Here is a 17,998-nt window from a genome sequence, read left to right on the forward strand (position 1 = left end):
CACTCCTCTGCATTGCACTTTAGAATAGTCAGTAGTGGCCAATGTTCCCAATTGGGAACAATCGTAGGAAAAGTTCCCTGGAATTCAAACAAATTTTTTTTCTCTCTCATTGAGCATTTCTTATCTTTCTTGGCAATATTCTACAATTAAAAAAAAATTGAGATGCATGTATGTTTACAAAAACTATTTTAATAATTAAAACATAAACTTACAGATAATTTCCCTTGAAAATGGGTGATTTTAGAATAATAAATTGATATGATAAGAGCTGAATCGAATAACTTTTGTCTTTTCTAAATTAAGTTCAGAACCTTATATGTTCAGGGAAAAAAAATCAGCTATTTTCGTTAAAGAGAAATATTTTTTTTGAATTAATCAAAAGTATGTTCCCAATTGGGAACATTGGCCGTTAAAAGGTTAATATTTGAGCTTATATCAATTTGCAAAGTACAAGGACCACATTTTGTCTACTCAACTCCTTTCAGCTCCTGGTCTAGTTCATAATTGACAGTTTGTGTGCTATAGTGGCTGTGCTGTTATGATCAGCCAACACATGAATTTTTTTTTTATTTGATCAATTTTATTAGTTGTCTGTTCTGATCATTTGGCTTAATTACAGGGTTCACACATCCTTACAAACTCCTTAAAAACTCCTAACTTTTCATTTCCCTCTGGAAGGGCCCTTATAACTCCTTACTTTTTGCTTTAGAATAGGCATTCCCCATAGTGATGAATAGCATTGCCTAAAAAAATAAGAGGAAGCTTCCCCCGAATATAAAGAGGAAGAAAAGAGAAAAAAAAACGCTCTCTCCCTTTGTAATAGGAAATGTGAAAGCAGGGGATGGGATTGGAACATCCAATGGTTGTGCATACCTGCCAACCGTTACGATTTTGTCGTATTTAGTAAATTAATACGATTATACGCTTTTGCTTCTAAAAATGTGATTTTTTACCGAATCGCTAGTTTTGACGTGTTTTCCTGCCTATGTCGCAAACTGGTCAGCGTTGGAAATCGATTGACCGTAGAACGACATCACTCCGCTGAACCAGTAGCCGAAAATTCCCCCATGCCCAGTGGTGAGAAAGTTTTTTTAAGTTTTTACTTATGCGGCGAAACGATGTCTCGAACCTCCTATATTACGCAGTATACTGAGTGTAGACCTCGCAGCTTTCCTATTTTTCCTACTATTTGCCTATTTTCGCCGCAATCGTCTTTTTTTTTTAACTGCAATTGTCTCCTGCTATTCCTATTTTATCCCTCCTTCCCATTTCCTTACTGCCAATATCTCACTACGAAAATTCTGAGAAACCGCAAAATGTCACTGCTTTCCGCAGTTTTTTTGACGTGTTTTATTCACATTACAACTCGCTACTGAAAAAGAAGAAAGGGAAAAAAAATTTCAGTTCCATTGAAGTAAGGGACGACGACAAGCGTATCTTTTCGCCGCTGCGCCTTAAAGTGCTAAAAACTGAAGTTCAGCGGGGAAAGCGAATCTGTTTCGCAGATTGGTTGCCGTAAATTAAAAGGCAAAAAAAAGAGGAACAGGCTCTATCCACACACAAGAGATTCTATGAGAGACAATGGGTTTCTCTCTCCTGGGATCCCGTAACGAGCGTTCATCCCTGAAGCCAGGTTTTCCTAGGAGTAGACTTTTTGCGCCGCTTGAACCTAACGTGACGTGATCATTTCGTGTCGGCAGAAATGAGTTACATAATGACGTTACGCATTTGCGTTTTCCGAGCGTGGCGCATCGGCTCAGGACGGCTATATAGTATATGACCCTGGCGTCATATACTCTATTGGGTGCATGCTCTGGTTTAAAGGGAAGAGACACAACACGAAAATGAAGGGAAGATCGCTGAAACGCGCGGCACACGACGCTTAACTCCTCCAGAAGCAGTCTGCCGATCACGCCCGACGTAAAGCGCTGCCGTGAGCCGCATTGCGCTCTGTAGGAAAACAGTCGTACTGCTTTTCATATGGATGAATAGACTGCATGTCGCGCTGGGTGATTCACGTTGCGCACGGCATAGAAAACCTGCTAGTAAAACCCGGCTTTTAAAAGTGACAGCCCGAGCCACGTCTGGTTTTACAGGAGGGGGGAAGGACGAGCCGATCAGCCGCTATAGCTGAACCCACTTTTTTAACCTTCAGAAAATAACTTTAGGGTATCTTTATGTTAGGGGTCATTCAAGTATTACGTCAGCATGGATGGGAGATTTTCGATTTGCTGAATTGATGACGTGGAGGGGTGGGAAGATTCTTACGTCATCAACCACCCTTTATAAAAAATATGAAATATTCTTAATGCCGTCTTACTCTGTGCGCGAAAAACGAGTAAAACTTTTCACTAGTTTGTGGGCACCTGAACTAACATTCTCCCTATTGAGTCCCCTACAGAGCCACTCTAGTGATCTTCAAATACTTAGCGGATCCAAATGCTCTGGAGCTGTGCCACGCATCATATAAGTGATCCGTGATTATGCTGCAGATCACTTAAGTAATCTGGGAAGGGGCCGCGGATAACTTGAGTGATGTAGAACCGCACTGGTGGCAGGACCACTGCTCTAAAACTTTGTCACATGTCACTCAAGGGATCGCTTAATGTGCCACAGATCGCTTAAATGGTCTGGAATTGTGTCACTTGGTTCATTGTTACAAAAATAGATTTAGGGGCGGGCCACATCATAACGCCAGGGCCACATTTGGTCCGCTCAGGCCGAATGTTTACCGCGGGTCAAGGCTTACCAAGGGTTTAGAGAGGTAGGGTTGCAAGGAATTTCTTGAGCAATTTCGGGTTCTTAGCCTTCAAATAGCATTGAAATTAACAAAAATTGATTATAATAACATATAAAGATATTTTGTTTCGAAATTGTAAAAAATATTTTGTGGATTAAAAAAATAAATTTTTGATCATCTGGGGGGAAGCCCCCCAATTTAGATTCCACCAATAAGCGTTAGGAGGAAGGGGACAGAGCGCTGACGGGGGAGGGTGAGAGTTTTGCTGACTTTTTCTGACAGGGGTGAGTCAAAAATTGCTGAAAATTTGCTGATGTAATACTTGAACAGCCCCTTATTTTAAAGCATACATGTGCTCAACACATGGCCTAAATGTGGCCTGGCTACTGGCAAATTCTTACTTCAATTGAGCGGCCCGTGGCACATTCCCAGATTGAGTGAGTGATTTCCTGGGGGGGGGGGGGCTTTCTTTCTTTCAAACCAAGCACAACTCAGGTCTATTACCATCTATGGGCAATTTACTATCTAGGAAGTTGTGCTGGAAGTGTGTGTGTGCCTAGAGTTGCTGCAAATATAAATAATTTTGTAAGAAAAATCTTTGTCGGCTGTGGTTTTTATTTTGAATAATTGGAGGGGGAATGAATATCATTTTTAGAATTTTTAGAATTTATGTGATGCTGTTACGAGTTATATTTTTGACTAATACTTGAAGGTTTTAGTGACTTTTCTGTCATCACTTTGGTGATGACAGAAAGCATGTATGTGGATTGATTATTTTATGAATTCTTATGATGCTGGGTAACAAATCAAAACTTGTAATTTTTGAACCACTTCTACGTCTATATTTTTGAGAACAGGGAAAATTTGTTTGCAAATTAAAAATAAATTTGCATATGTGCCCCGCCCTTTTTTTTGCTGTAAAACTTGTAAGTTATGAAGTTTGACTCCTTAAAAACAGCTTGAAGCTCCTTAAAAAGTCCTTAAAAACTTCTTACTTTTCATTTTGAAAATTTTGTATGAACCCTGAATTAATACAGTGGTATTTTTGGAATTGTCAATAGCCTGGAATTGTCATTGGAGGGGGGGGGGTCAAAATGGTATTCATAAGAAATTCAAGCCCTATTGAGAGTCACTGTATTTTATTGCTAAATGTTAAAATGACTTGAGATTCAACCTGTTTCACATGAGTAAAACTATAAGAGCAAAAAAAGTGATATGGCTCAACACGTGCATAACATGTTTCAAAGTGAAATGACATGTGAACATAATCTTTGAATGAACAAACAATATGGCTTGGCTGTTGTGAAATTCTGCTTGTGTTTTTTTTAATGGCATTGCTCACTTCCAGAATGCAACTAATGAGAAATGTGTAAAACTTCTGTAATTTCAAGTTCTTCATGTTTTCTGAATCTCTTGAACTCTTATTTGAACAGGTACAATAATAGAACTTACAGAGTCGAGGATGTTATGTGGGATTTGAACCCTACCATGACATTTGAAACAAGGGAAGGGCCGTTATCCTATGTGGATTACTATCATAAGGTACGTATGTATTGTATGTGTGATACATTGAATTTTGTATCTCTTTTGGAACATATTTGTAGCACTTATAATTTCCTTTTGCTCACCAAACCATGTTGGTGGATGATTGGTGGTTTTTCCGTTTCTGCTGTTAATAAGATATTCAAAGGTTCTGTGCAATAGAGCCCTGTATGAAAGAATGTAAAATGTTTCGTTTGAGTTCGTTAAAAATTCAGTAAAGAGAAAATAGAATGTTCTAGAAATTTCATAGAAATTTCTATGTTTTCAAAGTGTAATGCCTTTCTGATGATTTTCAAGCGAACAGAAATATGTAATTATAAAGAGAATATGGTGATAGATATGTATTAACACTCAAAAAATACATCTGAACTGAATATTATTGTTATGAAGAACACCCCCCCCCCGTGCAATCTTATCTTAAAACTATAAACTGACCAGTTTTACAGATTACAGCACTGGATTACAAATCGATTGGAATGCCAAAAAATGGTACAAAAGTAATTTCTTAAAATTGGATCTATTAATTCCAGGTCTTCATGTACAGTAGGCTCTTGCTATTCATACCAGGGTGTGCGAAATTGTTGAACTGCTGGAAGTTAGTTGAATAGGTCAATTTAAATATTAATTTCTGCACATAGGCAGTGACATGTTTTCCTCTATGCTCGAAGAAAAAGAACACCATTAGTGGATAAGCTGAATCTAGTCTCTTCAAACATTGGGTGAGAATGCATATAAAATATTCCATAGCATTGCGTCGAACCATCTGAAAATTTGTTTCCTTGAGCTCAAAAAATGAGCAAGATTGAACAGTTCTTTATATATTTTTAGGAAACTTATTAAAGTTTTAGAAAAACCGTGCATTCTGTGCAAAACAACCTAGTGTGACACACCGGGCCACGTCCCTGTTTCGTCGGTCATCTTACAAAACTTCTAGGTTTAGAAATAGGTTTCACTCACCTTACTTAAAAAGGGTCTCAGTTCGTAATGTGGAGGTAACCAGCAACAGCGCATGAACCGAGAACTATCGACGCAGCGGCACACCTTTCTTATATAGCTGAAAAGCCACGACACGACAGGTCCGGCAGCCAAAAGAGCCAACCACTCCCAGGCTTTGGTTTCAGGTGATGTCATAGAAAAATGGAGGGAACGACCCCTAGCGTCAAGGTCGTCGGGACCAAGTCATAACGTCACACAAGAATAGTAAATGATCCTGCTGTTAGGATCAACCAACTCCATTATCAATAGAGTTAACTGAAAACAAGAAGCAAAACAAAACGCTGCAAAAATATGGGTGTCTGTAGCCACTCACACCTTGAAACAATTACAACTACATAGTACATTTCCTTACACTAACAACTACACAAATGCTGAGAGTAAAGGTCGAAATTTAAAATAGTGGTCACGGTAGTTCTAAGTAGAAGTTTTTCTACAAGATTATTACAATGAAATTACTTTTAAAAAATTTTACGCCAAAAGATTCCTTTCGTCAAATTAGGAAAAGTAATGGAGCGAAATTGACAAATTTTGAAAAATAAATATGTAGAGGGTGGTCGAAGTTCAGAAAGTGGTCGGAATGACTGCGTGGTAGTTCTAGTGTTAAGCAGCAAAACATGTCCCATCCAGAATTTTATTAAAGAGAACTCCAGGGCTCGGCACGGGTCACTTTTTTCACTAAAAGCCACTTTTTTAGAAACTGGTCACTTTTATTACGTATTTTCAGGCCCAGGTCACTTTTTCCACTTTTTTAGCAAAAAAACCTCGGTCTCGCGCGCTTTTCTGCTGTCAGTGTTTTTCTTTTCTTCAAGGAGGAACTTTACCTGTTCAATATCGCTAATTTTCTCCCTCCCTTCGTTGAACTACGATCGAAGGCATCTTATCTTCCCGGGAGCATACCGTGTGACGTCAGTATAACTTGATTTCAAGGCGCTTGGAAAAAGAAAGCTCCTTGGTTAAAGAATCGTCATTTTATGGAAAAGCCGGTCGGAAAAAAAACTAGCATAAAAGGCATACTTACAACAAAGAATTTTTCCCCCCTGTACTACCATTCTTTCTTATTTCCCCACGTGCTCACTCGTTCTTTCATTTCCATCTTATTTTAAAATTGATCCTTTATTTTATTTGTTTTAAAAAATTTTAGTCCTAAGGGCCGAATACCTTTCTTGGAGCATCGAGCAAGTTACATTTGTTGTTTGTTCTATCGTTACTTTTGTTAATTTTTTTAAATGTTTTTTGAAATGACGATTAGAGAGCCCGTGCAGAAGCTAACTTACGCGCAGCGGGAGAATACCAAAGCGCGTATTATTAATACGTATTAAGCGTATTAATACGCTTTGGAGAATACTCTTGTAGCTGGCCAAGGTTAAAGAAGCTCGCATGTATTTTGAATTTACTTACAATTAAAAAAAAATCATCCGATTGAAAATCGCGATCTATCGACAAATAAAATTCGTACTATTTTTCTAACTGGATTTCAATCTCAGCAAGAAACCGTATCCCCAAATTTGATCGAAAGGAGAACTATTTATGAAAAGATCACAGAATCCTGCAATTCAACATTTAGTTTAACACAAGGGTTTCCAAATCAGATGAAAATTTGTCATCAGGCTGATAAAAACTCAGTTAACGTGCATGCGAGTCGTAACTAGAGGCGGATTTAACGATGGGCACACCGAGCGCGCCTTTGGCCCCTACTTCACATCCTAATTTAAAGGGCCTAATATTAATTTTTTTTATGCCCGGGCTGTAACTTAATTTAGAGCATCTTCACGATACTGATTGTTGACTTAATATTGTTGGATTGTTTTCCTTTTTTTTTCTCTCATGGAGAGAAAAAAAAAGGACATGGAGAGAAAAAAAGAATCCGTTCTCCCTCACGGGAGCACGGATATATAGACTGGTTTTTTCTCTATAGGTGAGATGTCTGTTTTTTCCGCCTGGATGTATGTCGGGATTCGATTTGTTTCTCCCTTTTGATTGCCGGCCGTATTTTTGATGAACGAAAATGATCTTGTTTTTTGTTTTTGGAACTTTTATGGAAAAAGAGTTCAAAATGAACTTCTGATCATTGTTTTTCTTCAGCTCAGTCGGTACGCTCTGCCCCCCCAACAAATATCGACATCTTGCGCGCCATTCTTGATGTGTAAAAAAATCTTATTTTTAGACCTCGGAAGTTATTAAAACGTTTGTCTCGAGTCTGTTATGACCGCAATAGGAGAGGGCGGGGGTCTGGTTCCACGGGTGTTGAACGAGGAAAGGTGCCGAGTTCACTCATTCAAACAGAGCACTCGTCCGGCAATCGAGGGACCCGGGTTCGACTCCCGGTGGAGGCAGAGATGAGTTTTTCCCTTCCTTAAAAAAATTAACATCGCAAATAATAAATATCTTCACAACATCCAGTCTTCTGTATATCTTGTATTAACAAGTGGAGAGCGACATTCATGTCATAAAATAATTTAGTTAATTTAATAATTTGAATATTTTATTCAATTTAATAATTTAAATATTTTATTCAATTTAATAATTTAAATAATTTATAATTCAGTAATTTAAGTAATTTTTTAATTTAATAATTTAAAATGTTAAAAATTTAATTTTATGGTTTTTAATCATTAAGTAAATTTCTTAAAATTTGTTGGAACATATTATACAAACCTAGGTATGTAAATCAAATTTGTACTAGTTAAAAAAAGTTTGAGTACATTTTGTATACTGTCATTCATAGCATAACATGAATGAAAAATCCACTGGAATGTAGATGGGACAAATTCTCTCATCAAATTTTGTGTTATTTCATTTTTTTCCCTTCTTTGAATGGGAAAAATTTTTCCCGCTTTGAAGTTTTTCCTGCTTAATTTGATTTTAAGATGGGTTGTGGAAAGCAACATGGGGGAAGGCATTGCTGCTGTTACTTAAAAAGGATGTAATGTAGTTATTCTCTCACACATAGTTGTTGATAAATTTGATAAGTAACTTTTCTGGTTAGCAGAATGCGTTTGAGTTTGATTTAATTATTTCTATCTATTATGTAAAAAAAGCAATTTCAATGAGTTCTATTGAAATGCAAAGTTAAAACTAAATTCAATTTCAATTCATTCAATTTGGTAATAAAAATTCATTGTCCATTTGGTCTCTCTCTCTAAACATATTTTGGTCACTATTTGGTCACTTTTAAACATTTCGGTCACTATTTGGTCACTTTTTCAAACATTTTGGTCACTATTTTCACTAATTTTGAGGCCATGATCCGTGCTGACCCCTGGAACTCTAAACTCCTCAATGTAAAGTAATTTTCTGTATTTCATACAGGCGTAGAAAGCGGCAAGCGATACACGGAACTTATCAGTGATTATGTATTAAAAAATACCAATATTATTCACCACACTTGGAAGAACTCAGAGTTCAAAAATGTATTGATAGTGAAGATTGCCAGCGAGACATAAAAGATATTGTTGGCAGCAGTTCGAAAATTTTTTGTTGGAGATTTTTATGGATGGATAGGGAAGGATGTCATTGTGTATTGAGAGAAGAGACATTAAATAAGCATATTGAGAGACATTAAATAAGCATAATACTAAGCAGGATTTGGAAAAAGTACTGTTTAGAACAAGGCTGAACTAATCTTAAAAAAATCTAGGCATTGAAATTTTAGGACCCCCTGGTAAGAGATCTGAAATACCATCAAAAAGTGCAGAGTTTGGATTTAATTCACCTTTGTACTTTACTGTAAACCAGGACTGGACAAATCTAAAAAAGAATCTAGCCAGAAAAATTTACCCAAAGAAAAATGTCCAAAATAATGCTTTTGACCTTTTCAGGGCAAAGTGACCCTCTTTCATGTTGACAGATATGTTGCTATAAATTCCAAACATTTTGTGCTGCTCTTAGCCTGCATTTTAGTAACTACAAAAAGAAAATTTCTAGGTCCCAGTATCGTTGTTTTTGTAGTCTACCTGGCACCTGAGATTTGTTTAGCCCTGGTTTAAAAAAATTTATCAAATATTGGTGTAGTAAATTTATATTCATTGTGATTAGAATGATGTGACTATGACATAGTGTAGATAGTGCTGTGGCAAATTTTTGAAACACTGTTTTTGACAAAGAAACTTACTTGGAATTTACTTTCAGCAATATGAAATAAACATTAGAGACATGAGGCAGCCGTTGTTGTTTGCCACTTCTAAAGAGCGTGAGATCAGGGGCGGACAGAGCAGAGCAAAGAACATCTATCTCATTCCAGAACTTTGTTGCATGACTGGTACGTTCATATCGTATTTCTGTAATTGGACTTTTTCCCCTTTATGAATTGGTGTTTGTTCTGTTTTTCATAATTTAGATTTTTCTAAACCTTTTTTGTTTCAAATTTCAGGTATCACTGATAGTATGAGAGCTAACTTTACAATGATGAAGGAACTTGCCCAGCATACTAAGCAGGATCCAGGCAGAAGAGTGTCGGGTCTTATGTCTTTTATTCAAAAAATCAATCAAAATCCTGACTGCGATCGAGAAATGAGAGCTTGGGGCCTTCGTTTTGGAGATCAGCTAATTCGATTGAATGGCAGGATTCTCCCAGAGGAATATATAATACAAGGCAATAACAGGGTTTGTACGATGCTTAAAAACTCCTTAGTTCTTAATTCATTAAGTCATTAATTTTCATTTCCTTTTTAAGGGCCCTTAAAAACTCCTTAAAATCCTTACAGCTGTTTCTAAAAAGTCGACTTTGTCCCTGAAAATCGGATTGTGGTAACTGCAGCTCCTTATTCAAATTATCGGGCTTTTCATCGTGAAACCCCGATCATATTATTGATCGTTCATCTGAAGATGGTTTACTCTAGTTCAGTGTTTCTCAACAACCAACCGCGGTTTCCGTTTTCAAAAAAGAAGAAAAGTCTCCACTGCAAGCTGCAAGCAGCAGAAATCGCTATGATCGATTTCGGGGGGGGGGGGGGATTGATTTCATGTATAAGATCTAGTCTGCCGAATTATGGGAGTTAATTTGTAAATTTTGCCAAATAACGTGTTATGTCACCAAATAATGAGTGCTAAATCACCAAACATTGTGTTGAATGTCCTGAAATTTGCTCTCATTTTGCAACAATTTCTTTCCAAGTACCACTGAAAAACAAGAAGGAAAATTGAAAAACTTAAATTTTAAAGAATTTGTGTATGTGTTGATCTACTTTGAGCAAGAGATGAATAAATAGTTGCTGCAAATATAATTTTGTAAGAAAAATCTTTGTAAGCTGTGGTTTTTATTTTGAATAATTGGGGAATGAATATCACTTTTTAGAATTTTTATAATTTATGTGATGCTGTTAAGAGTTATATTTTTGACCGAAACTTCAAAGTTTTAGAATACTTTGGTAACAACAGAAAAGTATGTATGTAGATTGAATTATTTTATGAATTCTTATGATGCTGGGTAACAAATCAAAAGTTGTAATTTCTGAACCACTTCTACGTCTATATTTTTGAGAAGAGAAAATTAGGTCTAAGGGCCAACAATATTGTATAAATAAGTAAATAAAAAATAAATTTTCATATGTGCCCCACCCCTTTTTTTGCTGTAAAACTTATTAACCATTTTATTGCTGTAAAAGTTATGAAGTTTGCCATGACTCCTTAAAAACTGCTTGAAGCTCTTTAAAAACTCCTTATTTATTATTTAGGAAATTTTGTATGAACCCTGAATAAGAGAGTTAGTATAAGGCTCATTCATCTCCACATATGTTTGCAATTTATTTTCTCAATCTTTATACATGATTAAAAGTTATTTGAATTGTACCTTTTGTAGGCTCCATATGAGCAAAGGAAAGGCGATTTTGGTATGAGTATCAGAGGTAACTCGATGCATAATGCCAGGAGCCTTGATAATTGGGTAATCATCGTCACCAGAAATGATCAGCCAAGATGTAATGACTTCATACAGAACTTGAAGCGTGTTGGTCCTCCTATGGGAATGAGCATAGCTAATCCACGTGTGTGAGTGTGATAAATATTTTTCCTGTTTATTTTGAAACTTTATTTATGAAGCTATTGATTGATAGAGGCTCAATTACACTGGGCGAGTTTACTAGCTATTTTCTGGCGAGTAAAGTAGCTGGCGAGCAAACCGGTTTCAACTAGTGCAGTAAATTTCAATTACACAGCTAGTAAAATCGCTCACTAGAGATGAGCTAGCAACTCTTTTTCTTTCCCTTCCTTTTTGCGTGTTGTCTTTCTCTTTTGTTGCTAGCCAAAGCGAGAGGAAAAAAAAGTAGCCACACCCATATTACACCATATTACATTTTAAGAGAACAAAAACGCCGGCGAGTAGCGAGAAAAGTAGCCTACCCTTCAACTTTTCTCGCACTAGCAGAGCGAGCTGCGATTTTAATTGCTAACGTTATTACACAGAGCAAGTTTAGTAGCAGCGTGTAAAACTGCAAGCGAGTAGCTAGTAGACTCGCCCAATGTAATTGAGCCTTAACTCATTTTGTTTCCTATAGTCAATGATGCTCAGCAGTTGGTATTTTCTGGGAACTTGAATCCTCTTTTCTCCCAACTCGATAGCTTCGCTCTATTGTACACTAATTCTCTTCCAACAATTGTACATACCATACCTGTGAGCTGTAGATATGTAAGTGGGAAGGGCAGATCTGCGTACAGTGTATGTAGTTATAAACGATTGACAAGCAAACGTATGTATGAATACTTTTTTTTCATCGGACGAATTCATCGTAAATTCAATTTATTCCTTTCGTTCGTCGAATTAGTTTCGAAATAGATTTTATGAACTTTTCACTTTTTGAAACACCCTTTGGTCCCAATGTGTTTGGATAATCTGAGTTCTACTGTATTGAAAAATTTTATTTTTTTTAAGTGGTATTTTATTTTATGAAAAAAAAATTATGCAGAATTTGAAAAAGTATTTTCAGTCCTCTACATAAAGGATTGAAATTGAATTTATATAGATGTGTATTGGATTTTCCCAGCAAGTTCTCGCTCTCGATTTTGTACCCGAAAATCGGATTGTGCTAACCGCAGCTTCTTATTCAAATTATCAGGCTTTTCATCGTGAAACCTTGATCAAATCCTTGTTCGTGCAGCTATAGATGGTTTACTCTAGTCCAGTGTTTCTCAACAACCTGCCCCGTGGTTTCTGTTTTCAAAAAAGAAAAAAGTTGCTATTGCAAGCAGCAGAAATTACTATGGTCTATCGTCATTGCGTCAAATCCCGATGTTTCGTGGGGGGAAAAAATTATTTCATGAAGAAAATCTGCCAAATTATGAGTTAATTTGTAAATTTCACCAAATATGAGTGTTAAATCGCCAAACGTCGTGTTGAATGTCTATAAATTTGCTCCCATTTTGCAATAATTTCTTTCTGAGTAACTGAAAAACAAGAGGGAAAATTAAAAACTTAACGAATTTGTGTATGTGTTGATCCGCTTTGAGCGAGAGGTGAATGAAGAGTTGCTGCAAATATAAATAATTTTGCGAGAAAAATCTTTGCGAATTGTGGTTTTTTATTTTGAATAATTGGGATGAATATCACTTAGAATTTTTATAATTTGTGTGATGCTGTTACAAGTTATTTTTGACAAACTTAAAAAGTTTTAAAACACTGGTGACAACAGAAAAGTATAGATTATCTATATGTGGATTCATTATTTTATGAATACTTATGCTGAATAACAAATCAAGTTGTAATTTCTAAACCACTTCTACGTCTATATTTTTGAGAAGAGGGAAAATTTGTTTGGCAGATAAATTATCAGGTCTGCCACCTCTCCGGATTTGTTAAAATTTCTCCAGATTTTGGCAGACAATTAGATTTTACGCTGTCATTGTTAGGGAAAACACCCATAGAGGACAGCCGTGGTCGTTTCCATCGAGCAGCCGTAAAAAAGTGACTGCATTTAAGCATTTGGCAAAGACATGACTTTGTTTACGTTAAAAAAATTGTGTTGAACCTTCTGATCAGCAAAAGGATGTTAACTAATCCATACAGTCCTGGAATGGAGCGATAAAATGAGTGGGAATTGTTCTGTCAGGCAAATCGTTTTGAGACTGAAATTCTGTGTAAAAAAATATTAGAGAATAAACTACTTTTCGGCCTAGAATCAATTACAGGATTAAAATACTTTTCATTTAATATTGGAACAGATCTCGACCCCAACAAATCCATCAAAGCTTGAAATATTGTCTGAGGCTTTCATGGCCGGCGTTAAATGACTTGCAAACGATTTCCGGGTTATTAGGCCATGGTCTAGGAGATTTTCTTCCTGACGTTTCGCCCACATCTGTGGCAGACATCATCTGAGGTCATTTGGACGCAAGTCTCCGCGGCAAGCGAGAAAGGCTTCGTACATCTACCGTCATCGACTTGTTCTCTATATGCATTTCTGAGACTTGATCGGCCGCAGAAGAACCGCATTGGTTGGCTTGTGTGGATGTGTTGTGCATTGATTGGCTGCAAGTGGTATCGCACTGGCGACGATTGGCTGTCGAGGTCATTTTCTCTCTGCCACTCCTCGGGGGGGGGGCATATCTCGACTCTCTGCGCCGCTGAAGTAACGGGACCCAAGTGGGATGCACCTTCATCGTCTCCTCCTTTCGATTCATGTTATGGTGCTTGAATATTTCAATGGCTTTTCTATGAAGACGAGCATGGTAGTGCACCTCAGACGATATTACCTCGGTCCTTTCAAATTTAATTTTGTGGCTGGTTTCCCACATATGTTCTGCAACGGCTGAACTTTCCGTTTTACCCAGGCGGCAGCTCTTCTGGTGTTCCTTTATTCTTGTAGCAGTACTTCTTTTTGTTGTTCCTATGTATACTTTTTCACACGAGCAAGGAATCCTGTAGACACCTGCCATGCACAGCGGGTCTCTCAGATCTTTTACCGAGTGTAGCGATTGTGCTAAGTTTCTGGTAGGTTTGAAAATGGGCTTGATGTTGAACTTTTCCAAAACTTTAACGATTTGATCGGTGACCTTCCAGATGTAAGGTAAATAGGCTTTGGCTTGGGGTTCCCGATTTCCTTCGTTATTATTGTTTTCCAGGTGCGGTCGTATGGCTCTTTGAAACTCTTTTACCGAATAACCGTTAGCTTTGAAGGCCTTCCGTGGATGGATCAGTTTTGTGTCGAGATGTTGCTGCTCACAGATACAGTTAGCACAGTTTAGCAGTGTCTTTATCACGCCTCTCTTCTGTCTCGGATGGTGGTTGGAGTTTTTGTGGAGGTACCAGTCTGTATGCGTAGGTTTCCTAAAAACGCTATGCCCTAAGCGGTTGTCGTCAGTTCTGTTCACCAGAACATCCAGAAACGCTAGTTGTGAATTTTTCTCCGTTTCAGGGGTGGGAACTCTGCGCCAATTGCGCAGCACTGCGCCAAAACTAATATCTTGCGCCATCCTGCTCCAATAGCGTATTTTCGCATTTTTCTGCACCAAATAGTGATTCCATTATACTTAAACTATCGGCCCCTGATCGGGCTTTCCATCGCGAAACCCCGATATTGTCCGTGATCGTGGAACTGAAGATGGTTTGCAATGCCTTTCAGCTTTAAAGTGCAAATTCGAGTGTTTCCGTTTAAAAAAAAAAGTCGTCACTGGAAGCAGCAGAAATTACTGTAGTCGATTGTCATTGTGTTAAATCCCGATGTTTCGTGAAAAAAAATTTTCATTCCGGGAGTAAAAAGCGCATGTTCGCCGAATTACGAATGTTAGTTTAGAAACTTTGCCGAATAACGAGCGTTAAATCGCCAATGTGCCGAATAACAAGCGGTAAATCGTCAATATCGCCAAATAACAAGCGTTAAATCGCCAATCTCGCCAAATAACGAGTGTCAGATCGCCAATCTCGCCAGATAATGAGTGCTGAATCGCCAAACATCGAGTTGATACTTCCGAAATTTTCTCCCATTTTGCAACAATTTCTTTCCAAGTATAAAAAAATTAAAAACTTATAAAAAATTTTTTAGCTCATTTGAAGTGCTGCTGTTCAAGGTAGCAAATAGTGCCCTCAGTAAGCAAAAATCATCCTAAATAGACGGGTGCAAAAAATTTTATGACAGCCGCTGTTTCAAACAAGGTGTCAAAAGCCTAAAACACCAAAAACAAAAATCGAGCTGACGAAAAGATGTTTGATAACAAAAGACAGTGCAGTTTTATTTTCAAAATGGTTGAGGGTTAATGAAAATATTCTTGTTAATTTCACTGCTCCAATTTATAAAAATATCTGCTCCGAATCCCGAATTTGCTGCTCCAAATCCAGAATTTTGCTGCTCCGAAATGGACTTAGTCACTTCCCACCCCTGCCGTTTCCATTGTGAACTTTATAGCTGGGTGAATGCTGTTGAGCTGTTCCATGAATCTTTGTAGTTCGAGGTCCCCGTGCTGCCATAACACAAATGTATCGTCTACGTAACGGAGCCGTACCAAAGGGCTTAGTGGGGCAGACCGTAAGGCTTCAGCTTCAAATCTCTCCATGAATAAATTGGCCACCACCGGACTGAGGGGCTGCCCATTGCTACACCATCATGTTTATAACAATGTGGTCCATGGCGATTGATGGCTGTTCGATTTTCTTTTTCACTTTGTCAAACTTCAGTATCTGGCGCACTTTATTTCTTTCCTTCCTCATTTCCATTGCGTGTATTTTAAGGAGTCGTGAACTCTATTATGAATTTTTCTGTGTGAAAACAACGGTTGATTTTTCATTGAAGTCTAAGTTAATTTTGCACAATTTCAGAGTAACTATTGACCAAGATCGGGTTCAGCTTTACAAGCAGACATTGAAAGATGCAATCAATCCAAACGTGCAGATAGTGACGTTCATTGTGCCAAACAATAAAAAAGAGAGATATGATGCCTTGAAACAGCATTGCTGCATTGATTGTCCTAGTAAGTGCAAATAGTTTGATTTCATTTTATCAACCGTTATTTGAATCAATCGTCAAGTGTATCATTTGCTGTACATTTATCATCTTTACATTAAAACCTTGACCTCCATTTAGTGATGTTTGATAGTGTTTGTGTTTTTTTAGTTCCAAGTCAAGTTATAGTTGGTAAGACGCTTATGAAACCCAAAACTTTGATGTCCATTGTGACTAAAATTGGAATACAGATGAGCTGTAAGCTTGGAGCAGAACCTTGGGCAGTTGAAATACCGGTGAGAATATATTTCTGTGTACAAGTATCAAAGTAATTTTGTAGGAATATTTTCACTTTTTGATTTGCCTTTATTAGATGCAGCTAGTTTGTATAAATGACTTTTTTCTTTTTTTTTTAATGATATGATTACTCATTTCTTAGCTGAAAGCAGGAGTTATGATCATTGGATATGACACATATCACGACTCCAGCCGAAAGGGTCAATCAGCTGGAGGATTTGTCGCTAGTATGAACTCTACTTTCACAAGATGGTACTCAACTGTTTCATTCCACCAGAGGGGTGGATGGGAGGAACTGTCCAATCACTTGGAAGTTCATCTCACTCGTAAGATATATATTTTCCTTCATTTTAGCAAAATATTCTCTGAAGAAAATTCTATTTATTACATTTAACACACACATTGAAGATGGGGAACAGCTAATAGTATGCTTGTGATGTATCATTTTGTGCATCCTGCCAGGGCAGTCATTTCAACCTTTCCGTGGGGCAAAAAACATGTACTCAATATATATATACACACCATTTTTAATGTATTTTCAAAATCGAGGGGGGGGGGCAATGGGACCCCTAAATGATGGGCCTGCAGAAAAATTGAAATTCTCTGAACATGCCAAAAAACATACGGAGTATAATTATATTTCATTATTAGGTTCATAATTAGATTAGAGCAATAAGTTTGCAGACCTGCCAACTCTCCGGATTTTTCATTCTTCCCGTTCTCCTGATTTAAAATTTCTGCAGATTTTCACAGAAAATTTCACGTGAGCTTTCACGTCGTGACGTCAATGACTGCCGTCGTTGTTAGGGAAAACACCCATAGAGGACAGCCGTGGTCATTCCCATTGAGCAGCCGTAAAAGAAAGTGTTGGTGATTGCATTTAAGCAACTGGCAAAGACATGACTTTGTTTACGTATCGTTTATCTGCAATCATTTATTAGGGGCATGACCTTGGTTGCCGAAATTTCTGTATAATCGTTATTGTATTCCATTGACAGCCGTGCCGTAAACAAGTTTTTTCGTCAACAGTTTTGTATTTTGAAGTTTTTTAATTTTTTCCTCCGATTAAATATGTCTTCAGAAAGAAAATAAAACTTTAAGAGCTATATAAAGCTTTTAAGAGTTCATATACCCAAGATTATCAATCTATATTTTTTCTGAACAGTATGTAGATATTTCTCTATTCTGCATGGAAAGACTGACATGGAATTATATTCTGCTCGGGGGGGGGGGAATGCAACTTTTTCTTAACTGATTAAAATTTGGAAAAAAAAATTGTTTGATCCAGTCTGAGTGCTGGGGCGGGATACCCTGTAATGTTTTATTGTTACTTCCCGAATTATTTTTTATCCTCAAGTTTTTTGACAGCGCAAGGAAATAAGACGAGTTCAAATCAAGACATTTATTCAATTATAAAAAATTAAACACAGTTATAAAATTTTGTAAAAAATTTTGATAACGATATTAAAAATTTAATATAAGAACATTTATATATATCACATGGACTTTTTTTACATATTGCACTTATCTGAACTTGATGAACATATGACTAGAGGAA

At 37.1% G+C, this 17,998-nt stretch overlaps 1 protein-coding gene across 1 annotated transcript in view; it reads left to right on the top strand.

Annotated features, from left to right (window-relative positions):
* aub (piwi like RNA-mediated gene silencing protein aubergine) overlaps window positions 1-17,998 on the top strand; it is a 78,152-nt gene that overhangs the window by 25,326 nt on the left and 34,828 nt on the right. Inside the window, exons 8-14 of the mRNA XM_089232313.1 lie at window positions 4,174-4,282; window positions 9,407-9,536; window positions 9,648-9,880; window positions 11,076-11,263; window positions 16,020-16,171; window positions 16,315-16,439; window positions 16,583-16,766. Coding sequence (XP_089088439.1) covers window positions 4,174-4,282; window positions 9,407-9,536; window positions 9,648-9,880; window positions 11,076-11,263; window positions 16,020-16,171; window positions 16,315-16,439; window positions 16,583-16,766 — 1,121 coding nt within the window. The remainder of the gene's footprint in view (window positions 1-4,173; window positions 4,283-9,406; window positions 9,537-9,647; window positions 9,881-11,075; window positions 11,264-16,019; window positions 16,172-16,314; window positions 16,440-16,582; window positions 16,767-17,998) is intronic.

The sequence above is a fragment of the Pholcus phalangioides genome, unplaced genomic scaffold (genome assembly GCF_987345545.1).
Source record: "Pholcus phalangioides strain wild (caught in Gottingen) unplaced genomic scaffold, Ppha-v1.0 ptg000005l_1, whole genome shotgun sequence".
NCBI classification, from domain to species: Eukaryota; Metazoa; Arthropoda; class Arachnida; order Araneae; family Pholcidae; genus Pholcus; species Pholcus phalangioides.